At 40.6% G+C, this 14,336-nt stretch overlaps 3 protein-coding genes across 4 annotated transcripts; 2 read left to right on the forward strand and 1 right to left on the reverse strand.

Moving 5' to 3' along the window:
- Positions 1-270: 270 nt before the first annotated feature.
- Positions 271-2,835, forward strand: commd4 (COMM domain containing 4). Its single transcript, XM_068722533.1, has 8 exons — positions 271-361; positions 668-739; positions 843-908; positions 1,001-1,040; positions 1,275-1,394; positions 2,000-2,080; positions 2,209-2,385; positions 2,502-2,835. Exons 1-8 carry the CDS (start codon positions 359-361, stop codon positions 2,540-2,542), a joined length of 600 nt encoding a protein of 199 aa, XP_068578634.1. The 5' UTR covers positions 271-358; the 3' UTR covers positions 2,543-2,835.
- An 88-nt stretch (positions 2,836-2,923) lies between these two features.
- neil1 (nei-like DNA glycosylase 1) lies at positions 2,924-6,645 on the forward strand. The gene is made up of 10 exons (XM_068722532.1): positions 2,924-3,342; positions 3,725-4,203; positions 4,286-4,405; positions 5,315-5,423; positions 5,521-5,614; positions 5,710-5,831; positions 5,905-5,932; positions 6,031-6,101; positions 6,180-6,393; positions 6,515-6,645. The coding sequence occupies exons 2-10, from the start codon at positions 3,749-3,751 to the stop codon at positions 6,559-6,561; spliced, it is 1,260 nt and encodes a 419-aa protein (XP_068578633.1). The 5' UTR covers positions 2,924-3,342; positions 3,725-3,748; the 3' UTR covers positions 6,562-6,645.
- Positions 6,593-13,449, reverse strand: man2c1 (mannosidase, alpha, class 2C, member 1). Of its 2 annotated transcripts, XM_068722530.1 has the most exons (26): positions 13,318-13,449; positions 12,886-13,011; positions 12,672-12,795; positions 12,522-12,592; positions 12,270-12,447; positions 12,006-12,195; positions 11,597-11,703; positions 11,396-11,506; positions 11,162-11,254; positions 10,946-11,062; positions 10,763-10,858; positions 10,520-10,665; positions 10,044-10,167; positions 9,436-9,557; positions 9,257-9,342; positions 9,029-9,175; positions 8,862-8,941; positions 8,595-8,689; positions 8,386-8,490; positions 8,124-8,280; positions 7,884-8,027; positions 7,632-7,741; positions 7,467-7,546; positions 7,246-7,388; positions 7,059-7,162; positions 6,593-6,964 (listed from the first exon to the last, which is right to left on the reverse strand). In XM_068722530.1, the coding sequence occupies exons 1-26, from the start codon at positions 13,416-13,418 to the stop codon at positions 6,853-6,855; spliced, it is 3,069 nt and encodes a 1,022-aa protein (XP_068578631.1). In that variant the 5' UTR covers positions 13,419-13,449; the 3' UTR covers positions 6,593-6,852. The 2 variants fall into 2 exon arrangements, with proteins under 2 accessions (XP_068578631.1, XP_068578630.1); XM_068722529.1 differs by having other exon boundaries at positions 8,862-9,175.
- Positions 13,450-14,336: the final 887 nt, after the last annotated feature.

Raw genomic sequence — 14,336 nt, forward strand, 5'->3', positions numbered from 1 at the left:
CTTTGTACGGTGGAAAGGCTCTTCTAACTGAACTTGTCCAGAATTGTAAATCTAACTTGCTTTTGCTCAGGTTTGTCTTACAACAAATTCCTAAAAACTTAATTGGATTGGATTAACCAATTTATTTTATTTAAAACTAGATCTGGGAGCTGAACCATGCAGGTACGATCAACAATTCATATGATACAATACAATTGGTATTTGTAATGAACAAGAAATGCCCGAGATCCAACATCAGGACCATCAACTGTGTGTCTGAAGGAGCCCACTGTCGTCCAATCAGATGTGAGGAAGCAGAACGTACTTCCGGTTCAGTTCTTCCGTGTTCTGCTGCTCAGCTGACTGACCACTGACAGCCATGGTAAACACGTCCAATAGTCGTATTCTTTAACATTAGTTGACTTATTTAGAAGCCGGTTTTTCCAAGACATGTTAGTTGCATGATTTATAAATGTTTTAGGTAACATTGATTGTTAACTTCAACGTTATCGGTTTTTAGACCCGGCTTTTTAGGAAGCTAACGTTAGCAGGCTAAGCTAGTTACTAACTTTCACTGATGGATATCTAACGTCGATGTAACTGTTAAATGCTCCTGTTACCGTGCTTAAGGACTGACTTGTGTTACAGCACCGTAAACAATATGCATGTGATGTCTTGTTTGTTGTAGCGGTTTCGTTTCTGTGGAGATTTGGACTGTCCAGACTGGGTACTGGCCGAAATAAGCACGTTAGCCAAGATTGTGAGTACTTATAAGAGTCAATATTGCGATTTTCAGGTTCAGTTTATGGTGTGTTTTGTTTTTAATACTGATACTTGTGTCTTCTGCCTTTCTAACATAACAGTCAAGTGTCAAAATGAAACTACTCTGTGCTCAAGTGCTGAAGGATTTGCTCGGGGATGGCATTGATGTAAGCATTTTAACATATTTCCACATAACCATTTACCTCACGTTATATTCACAACTCACTCACTGATACGAGCTATCTTCCCTCCTTTTTAGTATGATAAGGTTACAAAGCTTACTGCAGATGCAAAGTTTGGTAAGTCTCCCTCATACTGCAGATCTTTTACTAATTGAAGGTTAATGTACAAGCACTACTGTATAGAAATACTCCATTACAAATATGTCTTCATTTAAAGTACAGAAGTATTTCTAGAGAATTGCTGCTGGCAATTAAATATAACTCATATACTTAACACATAAGCCTATGAATCTATCATACGTGCATTGCATTTTATTAAATGTTCATTCATGACATCAATCCGTCTTGCAGAGAGCGGAGACATCAAAGCTAGTGTAGCAGTGCTCCGCTTCATTTTCTCCAGTGCAGCGAAGCATGATGTTGACAGTGAGTCCCTGTCCAGTGAGCTGCAGCAGCTCGGTCTGCCTAAAGGTAAGTCCACTGTGGTTCCCCATGATTGGTATACAAATTATGATTATTTCTCATAATCTGTTGTCACACATGGACAGACCGCTTTCCGTACTTTCTTTTTTGTGCCAAGACTAACAATGGCTGGTTGTTTAGGGTTGTTTTATTTCAGGGGTAATGTTTACATTAAGTGGAGCCCTTTGGGCTCCTACACAACCAAGGACTCCTGAATACAGAGTTATATATTCGTAAGATGTGCAGATTTGCACTTCTACAAACATACAGGTCCACGATCACAGCCTATAATGTCATTAGTGAAGCATGTTGCTTTGCATAGTTGGGTATTGTGGAACTAAATATGATAAATATGATAAAACATTGCAGTCAGCAACAAAACAATCACAATTGACTCTCCAGCTGCTTGAGATGGTCTTTTTCAAATGTTGTGATCCACTTTATTTTATAGATATTAACAGTTTTACTTTTTGCTTTAATTGATCGGTTACTTCTGTATTAACTGTGCTGGCACAGTACTTCTGCTAATAATGTGTGAAAAGGCTTGAATGTGATTATGCACTTAAAATATATCTTGACTTTACTATTAATTTCACACAAATTCATTATTTTAGAACACACGACGGGTCTCTGCAAATCATATGAAGACAAGCACTCCATGCTGCAAGGCAAACTAAGAGAGACAAGTCTGAGATGTAAGTAATTCTGATTGTCTTGTCCTTTTTTAAAAGAGGAAGACAAAAATAACTGATGATGAGAGCTGTTCTCTGTGAGGTTGCTGACTGAGAGATTGGCATCAATTCTGACCTGTAATGAATTTCAGTGGGCCGACTGGAGGCCGTGTCCTGGCGCGTCGACTACACTCTGAGCTCCAGTGAGCTGAGGGAGGTGAATGAACCAATTATTCAGCTAAAACTGCAGACACAAGGAGCAGAGTCAGGCTCAGCAGAGACAACTGTTGTTTCGGTTTCTGCAGACAAGTTCAGAGTCTTGCTTGCAGGTTAGTTCCGCATCATGTCAAATTGTAGTTATTTTCTCGAAGTACGTCCATTTTCAAACAGTTTTATTAGCCAGAATTATTTTGTGATGAATCTTTTCCTCTGTGTGTCTCTACAGAGCTCAAACAAGCCCAGACTAGGATGAATGCACTACAATGAAGAGTGGACAGTAAAGTCAGACCTTGATGTCTGATTGACAGCCAGATATAAATCATGCTGTTAAAAAGTCTTTACATCTTTAATATGAATGTTGTCATTTGTATTGACTGATAATTAGTTGTATTTTTCTACCACATTAGCTATAATAATTGGTTGAAATATGTCCAGACTGAACAAGAATACTGAATGGACCATTTTTGTAAAATATTGTATATTGGTTCACACATTTTGATTTGAACTATGTTTATAATTTGTGTTTTATAAAAATAAAATGTGTAATATTTGTATCATTACCGGTTTCTGCAAAGCTGACATATCCAACCATGCATTGGGGCTGTGCTGATAGCTCTTGTTGTGTTTGCTTAAAAATGAATCCAATGAATTGAATACAGCGAGAAAAAAAACATTGATTTAGACGAGAAACACGTACGTGACTATAAATAAAGAGCGTGCGTGAGAGCATGGAGATCACGCGATATTTACGGACAGTCTATGATTCTTGCTTGTGTTACACTCTAGGGTTGCACAACATGTTTGTAACTTCGGGAGAAGAAGATAGTTATCTCTGGTCCACAATCCAGCTAAGTAGGTGGCGGTAATGCACATGACGCTGGTTGCCAGCCGCCATACAACCGAAGAAGAAGAAGAAGAAGAAGGATGTTTGATAACACGCATGTTGTGAACGCGTACAGACCTGCAGAGAGTAGAGCAACCCGACACATTACCTCTGTTATGTGACTGTAGTTTAAGTCTTTGAAAGAGACTAGTTTATTAACGGCTCGGTCTATTTCCTGTGTTGGGTAAGTTGTTTTGCTCCTTGATGATCCTCGCAACTCAATGAAAATGCCCCCTTTCAGAGCGTGTTTTTCGTATTTATTTATTATGGTGGTGACGTGATGTACATTGTGTAGTGTAGTCCGTGTGCATAGAGGCCAAGACTATAATTTGAGGTCACAAGTCCTCCCAACATACACCCATCCACTCTTTAAAATAAAAGATAAACCAAGGTCTTTGGGGCTTTTTTTTAGAGGCACTTAGATTGTTTTAGTTTTTATTCATTCAGTTAACTGTTCCTTTATGCCTGTACATTTTATTTCCCTACACACACACGTCCTCAATGTCCATTACAGGTAGCTACAGCTCTTGATGTTATGTTTTGTAATGCCACGTTATTCTTTTCAGATCTGCTTCATTTGTTCCAACAAAATGCCTGAGGGACCAGAGCTCCACCTGGCAAGTCTTTACGTGAACAAAATGTGCGCAGGAGTGGTGTTCACTGGACCAGTCAGAAAATCTGAAGTCAGCAAGAGTCCTGATGTGCCCTTCACCTGTGAGGCCTATCGCATCACTGCCGCTTCCAGAGGGAAGGAAGTGAAGCTCACGCTGACGCCCATGAAGAGTGATGATTCAAAAAAGAGAGTGAAGGCAGGGCAAGCAGACCAGCCCATGGAGATAGTCTTTCGCTTTGGGATGTCGGGCTATTTCCGCTTCACCACAGAGGATGAGCTTCCCAAACATGCCCATCTGCGTTTTTATTCCAAAGAGGAGCCCTGCAGAGTGCTGAGCTATGTGGATGCACGCAGGTTTGGCAGCTGGCAGCCCGATGGGAAGTGGCAGCCTGACAGAGGGCCTTGCATCATGTTTGAGTACGAGAGCTTCAGGTTAGTAATGCTGAGACTGTTGCTCAAGTCACCTGCTCAATCAAAGTATCGCTGTCACACTGACCAGTTCATATCTTTGCAGGGAGAAGATAGTGTCACACCTGTCGGACCGCGCCTTTGACAAGCCCATCTGTGAAGTTCTGCTCAATCAGAAGTACTTCAACGGTATCGGGAACTACCTGAGGGCTGAAATCCTTTTCAGGTGATGAACCTCGAACAACCCTCAGAACTACTCAAATGACACATTATACAGTTACGTGTTAGGAAAGCACCGATACTGACCTCATCAAGTGGATCGGGTATCAGCCACGTCAATCCATTTTAAATATAGGCCTGTCAATTATTTTTATTCTGTAATGATCTGGAATCATTTCCCATGAAAATGTCATCCTCAAATAACTTCTTTGTCAATGTCATTAATTCCAGTGTTTTCTTCCAGCAGCTACATTTATTCAGACATATAGAGATGTGAAATTTGTGAGAAAAGCAAGCACTGACATTGGACTGGTATTTTGTAATTGACAGATAGCCTGAGTTGAGTAATCAGAATAAGCATTAGAAGAGAAAATGTTGGATCAGTGCATCCCTAATCATGATAACCGTATTTACTCATTTACAGGGAGACATCAAATGTTACTATAGATGTTCTCAAATGGTTATTTTGCATCTGTAGTAAGTTGCTAGGTGTAACTAGTGGCTACAAAGAACAGAAAGTGAGAGAAAAGTCAGTTTAAAAAGAAACAAGATAAGTAAGAAGGCAACAGGGAGTAGCTTTGCTTTCGTGCTTGTTTATTACAATGATTCACTCAGTCAAGGTCACACTAGAAAGACTAAGAAAAGGTTTCTTTTTTTTCGAGTAAGTGTTTTTCCTGTGAGGTTCTGGTGTGAGGAAAAAGTCAGATTTTATGTTTTGTATTGTTCACCGAAACACAGAACCGGCTCTCATGAGACTCAAGGTCTGTTTACTTCTAGATATGGAAAGAATGGCTTTCTTTCACTTCTTGGTTTCTTGCGTCCAGCATACGGATTCATACGCACTTTGAAAACAAAGGAGCCTTTCTGTTTTACAAAAGAATGTGTCTTAAGTGGTTCATCTTTTTTTTTTTTTTAGGTTGAACATCCCACCCTTTGTGCCCGCCAGGACCGTATTGGAAGGCCTGCAGTCAGAAGATGTATTTGAAAACAAGAAGCCTTTGAAAAATGAGATCACAGACACAAAGGTGAAAGAGCCCCTGACAGATTTTCAGATCATTAAACACTCAACAATCACCGCTTTACATTTTCTAACAGTGCCTCTTTCTTTCTTCTGTACACAAGACCTCAGGCGGCGCTAAACAGAAACAAGGGGAAGGGGAGATGGGTGACCTGCTCAGACTGTGTCATACGGTACCTCTAGAGGTGGTGAACCTAGGTTGGTCATTTTGTTTGAAAGACTAATTCATAATGATTTCATTCAGAGATAACACATTGAATTTCCAGTGAAAATTACTTATTTTGTTTTCTTAGGTGGGAAGGGCTACGATCCCCAGAAGGCGGACTACTCTGACTTTCAGGCATGGCTGCAGTGTTACTACGTGGATGGAATGACATCTATACGGGACCACAATGGCAGAACTATGTGGTTCAAAGTGAGTTAATAGGACAATCCTGTATTTGAAACTCTCATGTCACTGACACTAATATGCACTGTTCTACTCTTAGGGAGATCCAGGCCCCATGGCACCTAAAGGTACTTTGAACACATGAAACTGAGAACTTCATCTGAAATATATCTGAGAATAGATGAATAAACTGATCTGTATTTTTTTTTTTTTTTTCACACAATAGATTCAAAGGCACCCAAGGCCAAAAAGAGAGCCAAGAAAGAAGATGACCACGATTACACAGAAAAGAAAAAGGTCACAAGTCACACTTTTTTTTGCTTTAAGTAATGAACTCCACAGATGTAACTCTTAACACAAGTTTGATTTCATTAGGTGGCCAGGAGTCGCTCTGTAAGCACATCAAAGAGGAACGTGGTGAAACGGGAAACTGTGACCAAAACACCAAAGAAAGAAAAGGATGCACGTACAAAGGAAGCCGTATCCAAGAGAAGAATGACTGAAAAGTCCCGAGAAGTAAAAACACCTCAACATGAAAAGAGATCAATTGCACGTAGGAAGAAAAACAGCAGTGCAGAGCCAACTACGGGTGAGCTCATGAAATTTGCTCAAAATGATTAAAAAAAAAATAATAAATAAATAAATCTACTGGGGTACTACTGGAAAGAAAACTCAACAGAATTTGAATCTCATAGTCGTCCTTGTTGCAGGTCCACAGAGGCGGAGCGAGAGAGCGACCAGGCAGAACAGCAAATAAAAATAAAAAGGAGGCACCACTGTATGGGATGTATGTTTTTATACTGCCAAATAGTTTTTAATAAAACATGTTTTTACACAAGTTCTGAAACCTTTTATTGATTTGATACAAAGTCATTTCTTTATTTTTGTCACATTGTCATCCATGACTAGCTCAAACTGATGCCTTCCATCTAAAAGTATCCTAATAAACTGCATCACCAGATGATACATTTTATAGAATTGAATTAGTTTCAATGCTTAGGATTTAGAATTTGTGACTACCCTGAGGTTTGGTTACCAGCTGCATCTTTTACAAGATGAGGAGAAGTGACACAATTTGGAAGGGGCAGAAGTTCAGAGTGACTCCCTCTGATGTAATGCGTGCTGGCTTGGTGGGGTATTGTCTCTCCAGGAAATCACAGCTGAAAGGCGAAAAAAAAGTTTTGTTCTTAGTAGACAATACAACATTAAAAGATCCCAGACAGCAGTGAATGCTGTACAAATATAAATACTCACTGCCAGGCTTCCCTGACTGGGAGGGTGGTGCAGAGAGTTGCAGTCACGCTGCTCCCATGTGACTCATAGAGTCGGACCACAAGTGCCCCTTTCCTGTCCTCAGCCTGTCATAGGAAACAGTAAACGGCCATTAGTGGGCTGAGTGGATAAAGTCAAGCCAGGTCAAGCTTAGCATTTAATGGGATACCTGTTTAATGGTCTCAAGGATGACTGCTGCAGTGCTGACGGAAAAGGCACTCCAGGGCTCGGTGTCAGCAGTGCACTGGATTGGCTTTAAAGGGAAGTTGAGGTTGTACGCACACTGGATGACAGAGGCATCTTGGAAAGATCCTGTATTTAAACACAAACATTATATCACAAGGTCCACGGTGAGAGATTTAAGGTTTAATGAGAACAGTTCAATCCTACCTGTGTGTGGCATGACTGCATAGGTGAAATGATGAGTCCCCATGTCAGCATTGACATCTGGTGCCTTAGGTGCCCTCAGTCTATAACACAGACGTATACTGTTAGATGCAGGGATTATTTAAATGAGGTGAAAATGAATTGTATATGAACAGTGTGGAACCTCACAGGGACAGCGTCATAGTGTTCTTGTGGACTGAATAGCCATATTTGCAGTCATTCAGCAGTGCAACCCCAAAGTTGTGCTCAGACAAATCGGCCCATTTGTGACCCCAAACCTGAGAAGGGAAGCCATGATGAAAAACAGCAAAGACAATACAAAGCATTTCAACAGCATTATTCTTCTTATGACAGCATTGCTGACATCTTGTCTTTAAGTTGAACATCATCCTACTCATACAGTTCATTCCAGTGTTGTACCTCAAATCTGGCCCAGTCCCATGAAGTGTTCCTGTGTGTGGGTCTCTCCAGATGGCCAAACTGGATCTCATATGTAGCATTGGGGCTGCGTACTTGCACTGGGAATTCCACCTTAAGAAACTTGTGTGACTCTGCCCACTTCACCTGAAATTGGAGGATGTAACACTGGGTATCTCTTGGGTTTTGAAGAATCTGTCAACTGTTGGCTCAGCGATTCTCTATATATCATAAACGTTATACCTCTGTGTTGAACTTGATGTAAGGACACATGGCGTCCATGACAATCTCCTGTTTTATAGTGCTCTTGTCACTGATCCTGAGTGTGAAGCTGACACTGCCTCGGAGCCCACCTGAGGACACCACATGAGGAGGCTGCACAACCTCCAGAACCGGCTTCCTATAGGGTCAATCCTGCAGTTAGTTTCTTGTTAATCATATACCTGCAAATACTGTAATGTGTATCAAGATGGCAAAAGATGTATGCAACAGGAATGACTGACACCTCGTCTGCAGATGGTAGTCCATTACATCCCAAGCATCCCAGTACAGAGGGACATCATCAAACATGACAAACTGGTTCCCATGAAAGCTGTCAGAGATGGCTTCTCTACAAACCAACCAAGTGGTGAGACAGATGTTATTTCAGTAAAAAGAAAAAGTATTCAGTGTATAATCAGTAGTGGAAAATGTGGTCAAGTGGTCCTACAGCACCTGTTAGCATTGATCAAATACAGCGACGCCAAAGTGCCATCTTTGTTTACGACAGTCCGTAAAATCCCGTTCTCCATGAGGATAGTGCCGTCGGCCTGTACATTACACACCCCAGTAAGCCAAATTAAATTACAACATAGCTAAATGAATTAAATGCCCTATATATACACAGTATATATAATATATATATATATATATATATATATATATATATATATATATATATATATATATATATATATATATATATATATATATAGTACATACTTGAGAAGTGACAGAGACTGGAGCCACAGGCTGTGTGTCTTTGACAGGGGTCAAGCCGATGCTGGGAACTCTCACCAGAGCTGCAGTACAACAGATACCACAGAGCATCAAGTATGCAGTTGTACTTTGTAAGACAACAACAATAATATTGTAAACATATAACATACCCAGACCAGGTCTACCAGCGCCATCTTGAATCTGGATGACTTCATGGCGCTCCCATGGCAGAGAGTTGAACACACCAGTGGAGTTGCCTGTTGACCCCAGGGCTCCAAAGGCTTCATGCAGCAGTGCAGCGCCATCCCTGCGGATATCTGATACACAGTGCAACATTCTTTTTATTTTGGAAAGCAATATATGATATGGCTGTGGTTTTAATGGACATAAAACTGTACCTTCATAATACCTGAGTGCATCCTCCACAACCATCTCTATACAGCTGCCGGGAATCACGTCATGGAATTGATTTAGAAGAAGCAGCCTGAAAGGGAAAAATCAAAGAAACTATTTTCATACTGCAACAAGAGAGGCCATTCATGCATTAATCATCAAACTTCAATAGGAGTGTCTGTACCTCCAGAGCTCCTGCAGTTTTTCCACAGGATACTGAAAAGTCCTGTTCCGACACAGCGCCAAGCTGCTGGCTATCTCAATGTCATGAAGCAGCGCCTCACACTGCCGGTTCCCTCGTTTAATCTGGAAGAGAAAATAACTACACTTTATCAAACAGTACAAACATGATCTAATATTCCTTTTATTGTATTTATTAATTTATGTTTCCTGGAAAAGTACAACCATTTTCCTCCCACTTGTGTTTATTTTGTGGCATTGTGCGCATCTCTATTAATTTGTAAGGTGTTACAGGTAATCATGCCTCCATATATGCCTGTGTATCTGCCTTTATTTATTTATATATATTTATAAATTTATATTTATAAATGTATATTTATATTAAGCAATCATGACTATTAGTATGAATGGTTAGATGTAACAATCCAAGTAAATCCTGCATGTAAATAATCTATGCTACATGTATATCACGCACCACCCAGTGAATATCTACATAATCTATAGTTTTATTATGCATACTGTTTTTGATTTTTTTTTTCTTTTCTAGCCTATTTGTGATTTTTTCCTTTAGTTTACGTTTCACAAAGTGTCCTTTAAAAGCTCTCGTTCTACCTGAGCCTGTGTGGTGTAGGTGCCATTGTGCAGCTCAAGGAAGAGCTCTCCGGTCCAAGTACAAAGCAGAGCGGAGTCGGCCTGAAGCTGAGAGAAGAGCTTGTCAGGACTGGAAGTCTGGACCCTGACAAACACACAAAGAATTAGACATGGAAGTGGCCAGTGCTGTCACTGGTTACACCTTTGTTATTCATTCTGACTACAACATGATCGTAATGACTAGTATTGTAGGACCACATCATAATGACATCAGTAAATATCACTCATATCCTTTTACATGTAACAAGCTTGGTGGAGTCCACTGCCTACGTGCCAGCAAACCCTATTACAGAATTCCCACAGTGCAGGAAAAGACAACATAAACTCATGACTCAACTCATGACTCAATTTACTCCTAGGATGTATTTCTGCCTCATTTTGGGCTTGGTTGTTGTTACTGACGAGTGTTGAGTTTAAAGTGTGGGACAGGAACTGACTTGGGAAGTCCATCTGTGTCCTGGACCCGGTGCAGTCTGTCTAGCATCAGCTGTGTGGGACCACCGCCTCCATCGCCAAAACCAAACAACACTGCACTGTGGTTAGCTCTTCCTTTGTCTTTGTTATTCTTCACTGTTTTCACCAACTGTGGGCACAAATGTAAGGATGTTAGGATTGTGAGGATTGTAAATATTCTCTTCACAGACTCAACAGTCACCATGTTATGTGTACCAAAAACTCACTTCTTCAACCTTGCCCTTCATTTCGTAGGAATTTCCTGGTGGAAAGTGGGTTAAAACCTTGGAGCCATCCAGACCTTCCCAGAAAAATGTGTTGTGCTTAAGGAAAGAGAAATTAAAACTGAAAATCAAAAGTTAACAATCCAATTTTTGTGTTTTTAAAATCAGTGGCCAGTGCCGACTTACGGGAAAGGTGTTGACCAGGTTCCAGCTGAGCTTCTGTGTCAAGAAATTGGAAATGCCAGAGCCCTGCATTATCTGAGGAAGCTGGGCAGAGTAGCCAAAGGTGTCTGGAAGCCAGAACTAAAGAGAACCGGAAAAGATAATTATAGTATGCATATGTGATGAAAAAGTGGTCACAAACGCAGCAGGTTAAGAAAACTTTTTTTTATGGATCCCTACCTCTTTGCAATGGATCCCAAACTCGTGGTTAAAGAAGCGCTGACCTTCCAGGAACTGCCGGACCATGGACTCACCTGAGGGCAGATTGCCATCCTGACAGGCAAACATGTAATTAATAAATCTTAACTTAGGATATCATGTTCATAAAAAAATAGCAAAATGGCAGCAGCCCCTTTAATATAATTTAATTCATAATATACATGAAATGTGATTCATTTGCAAGATTAGGTTTACCATTTCCACCCATGTTCCTCCAACTGGAATGAATTGTCCTTTCTTAACGTAATGCTGAATCTGGGAGAAGAGTCCCGGGTACCAGCTCTTCACCCACTGGAACTGCTGGGCCTGAACAAAAGAAAGGTCAAAACTGAAGAGGACCGCTCATATTTGTAAAACCTTTATAGCTCATACAAAACTGTGTTAGTGGGGAAATACCTGAGAGCAAGTAAAAACAAAGTCTGGGTTCTTCTCCATCAAACGGATCACTGTCACCCAGCTTCGGCCACATTTGCGAATGGTCTCTTCGTAGGGCCACAGCCAAGCTACAGATACAGAGATTTTGAAATATGAACCAATTTGACAAAAATATTGGAAGATTTTATGTGCATTGTCTATTAGTTTCTACTAGGGCAGAGTATTGTGGTTTTAGCATTGCTTTGCTGCCATAGATACAGAATAAGCTAAACACAACCTGCCCAGAACAAATGAAATAGAAAAACATTGGCAAAATTGTTTTTTAAATCTGTAAATATTTAATCACGATTAGAAAATTCAATCTGACCAGGCATATGACGCCAGGTTTCCCCATTCTTATAAGGACAAATTTTAGACATTAGACTGAGACCTGAGTCTATGTGACAGTGACCCATCGCATGAGCAGTGTGCTGGCTGTCCCCGTTCCGCTGGCTGAAGAAGGTGTGGGCCAGACTGTGAGCTTTGGAGAAAGAGCTGGGATCAGAGGGGTCACAGAGGTTCACCATCTCATTGACAGTGAAGAGTGCCTGGTAGCCTCGTTGCTCTCCCTCTCCGAGTTCCTGTGAAGGAAGAGAAAAGTTAACTTTCATTAAACTTCAACTAAAGTAAAGTGTATCGTTTTGTGTGACCTCACCTTCACGATGTCAATCAGCATCTCAAAATCAGTCAGCAGCTCCCGTACATTGCGGTTAAATACCACCAGCTCAGCCTTCTGTACAGAAAACTTCCTGTTTGGATCTGGGGCTGCAATCATGGACCCTTGACCGGCTCCAAAAAGCCCATTACAGGCCACCTCCACATAAAGGGTGACACTAAAGATCAAGAGAAAATATTGTTAGATATAAAGTTACAGAAGCAGCGATGAACTCATGTTTAAGTAACTGACCTGTGTGGGTCCTCATCTCTCAGACAGTCTGACAGGATGTAACTCGTCTTCTCACCCTCTTTGGTCAGGCCCTACACATGTCACAATGAAATCTAGTCATGCATTTGCATGAAATTTTGGCACTTTGATCTAACCCCACTGCTACATTACCTGAACTGGCTGTTCATCTCTCCAGACCATTGCTTCTCCATCGCTTTCCCACAGAAGATGAACCTCTTTCCCTCTCCAGGACTCGGGGATTTTAAGGGTCACCTTAAACCAGCAAGTCCACCACCTACAGCAAACATCAAGCTTGGTTTATTGCCAACATCAGGGAGAATATAAAAAGATCTGTGGGTGATACAAATCTGACAATTGTACTTACGTGGGTCCAAAGGTATCACCAACTTTATGAGGTGCAAAGGTCTGCTGAAAGGCCTCTGAAAATGTGATCCGTTTTGAGGACAAGAAGGAGGTGAGGGACTCCAGCGGGCAGGAGTCTCCATAGAGTCTACAGAGAATAATTATTCAAAAAGTCAAAGTTATTTAGAGAGCTCAAAATCAAAGCGTGCATTATGTATGTTGAGGTCAGTATTAACTTACTTTTGGGTACTATAATGTTAACTTAACTCCCTATCCTATTTGATTACAGTATGTTGCAGACCTGTGAAACTAGTAAATAAACACCGAGCAGCATAATGTGCATTTACATGTAGGATATGGATGAACGTGATATTAAACAATCCTCTGTCTACAACAGAAAAAAAACCAGAAACATGTTTGGACGTCAATGCAGCTGCATGTACAGATGCCTTACCGTCCTCTCAGGTTGCAGTCTGTGAAGTAAACATCAGAGATAAATTTATCTGCTCTCTCGAGGAGAGTGCGCCTGTTTTTTAGCACAGGCTGGCGATACATCACGAAACCGACATGCAGCTTTACAGTCGACAACGAGCATCTAAATCTAGAAGACCCGGAAGTAAAACGTAATGTTATTGTACTTAATGTAACCTGCCACTAGATGGCCCTCCTATTCAACAACTGAGTGTTTTCCTTTCATGGGTCAGGAAAAGGATGGAACTGTGCAGAGTGTCACCAGTGGGCATCTTGTTTCGCTTATAAAGGGTCAAATAGCTGGAATCATGTAAAACAGATCTTTTTATTTTCAAGTTGGGTTTTGTGAACAAGTATACCCAATCAAAGATATCATAGGTCAAAATATGACGCTGTAGGTCACTGATAGCGCTGCTTAAAGTAGGCCTGCTAGACATGGGACTTTTCATTGTGAATTATAGAATGCAAGGAAAATGACATTTTACTTAATAAATATTTGTTTTATTTTTTATTCTGGGACAGCAGTTATTTACACTTATACACAACGTAATAACTGAAGAACAAACAAAATGTAGAAAACAAGTACAGTTTAACACAGGAGTGGCACGTTGTTTGGCAACAGGATATCAACTGTGCACTGAGGCCACAAGCAGCACGGGCTAAATAATCTTCTGCTGGAGAACTGATAAATGTCACTTTATGTTCTTTTTTTTAACACTATATTGAGGAGAAACAGTCATTCTTCTGATTCTTCTCTTTACCATGTAATTTACTGATTTTACCAGATAGCTTGTTTATTCAGTTTAAAGTACAATAACAGTGTCAACTTCTACGCCATAAGCATGCAAATCGGCCTACTGCACACTGAACATCTAAAATGACCCGCAAGAAATGTGTGAATATAATAAAGGCAGAAGAGATGATAAAATGGCCAAGGGAAACCCTGTGAGAATGACATGATGATGTAACAACTCCCCAGCAGTCCCGTGGTTTACTCTACAG

Source organism: Cebidichthys violaceus, unplaced genomic scaffold (genome assembly GCF_023349555.1).
Source record: "Cebidichthys violaceus isolate CVI_PGR_0920_01 unplaced genomic scaffold, fCebVio1.0.p SCAF_3, whole genome shotgun sequence".
Taxonomy (NCBI): domain Eukaryota; kingdom Metazoa; phylum Chordata; class Actinopteri; order Perciformes; family Stichaeidae; genus Cebidichthys; species Cebidichthys violaceus.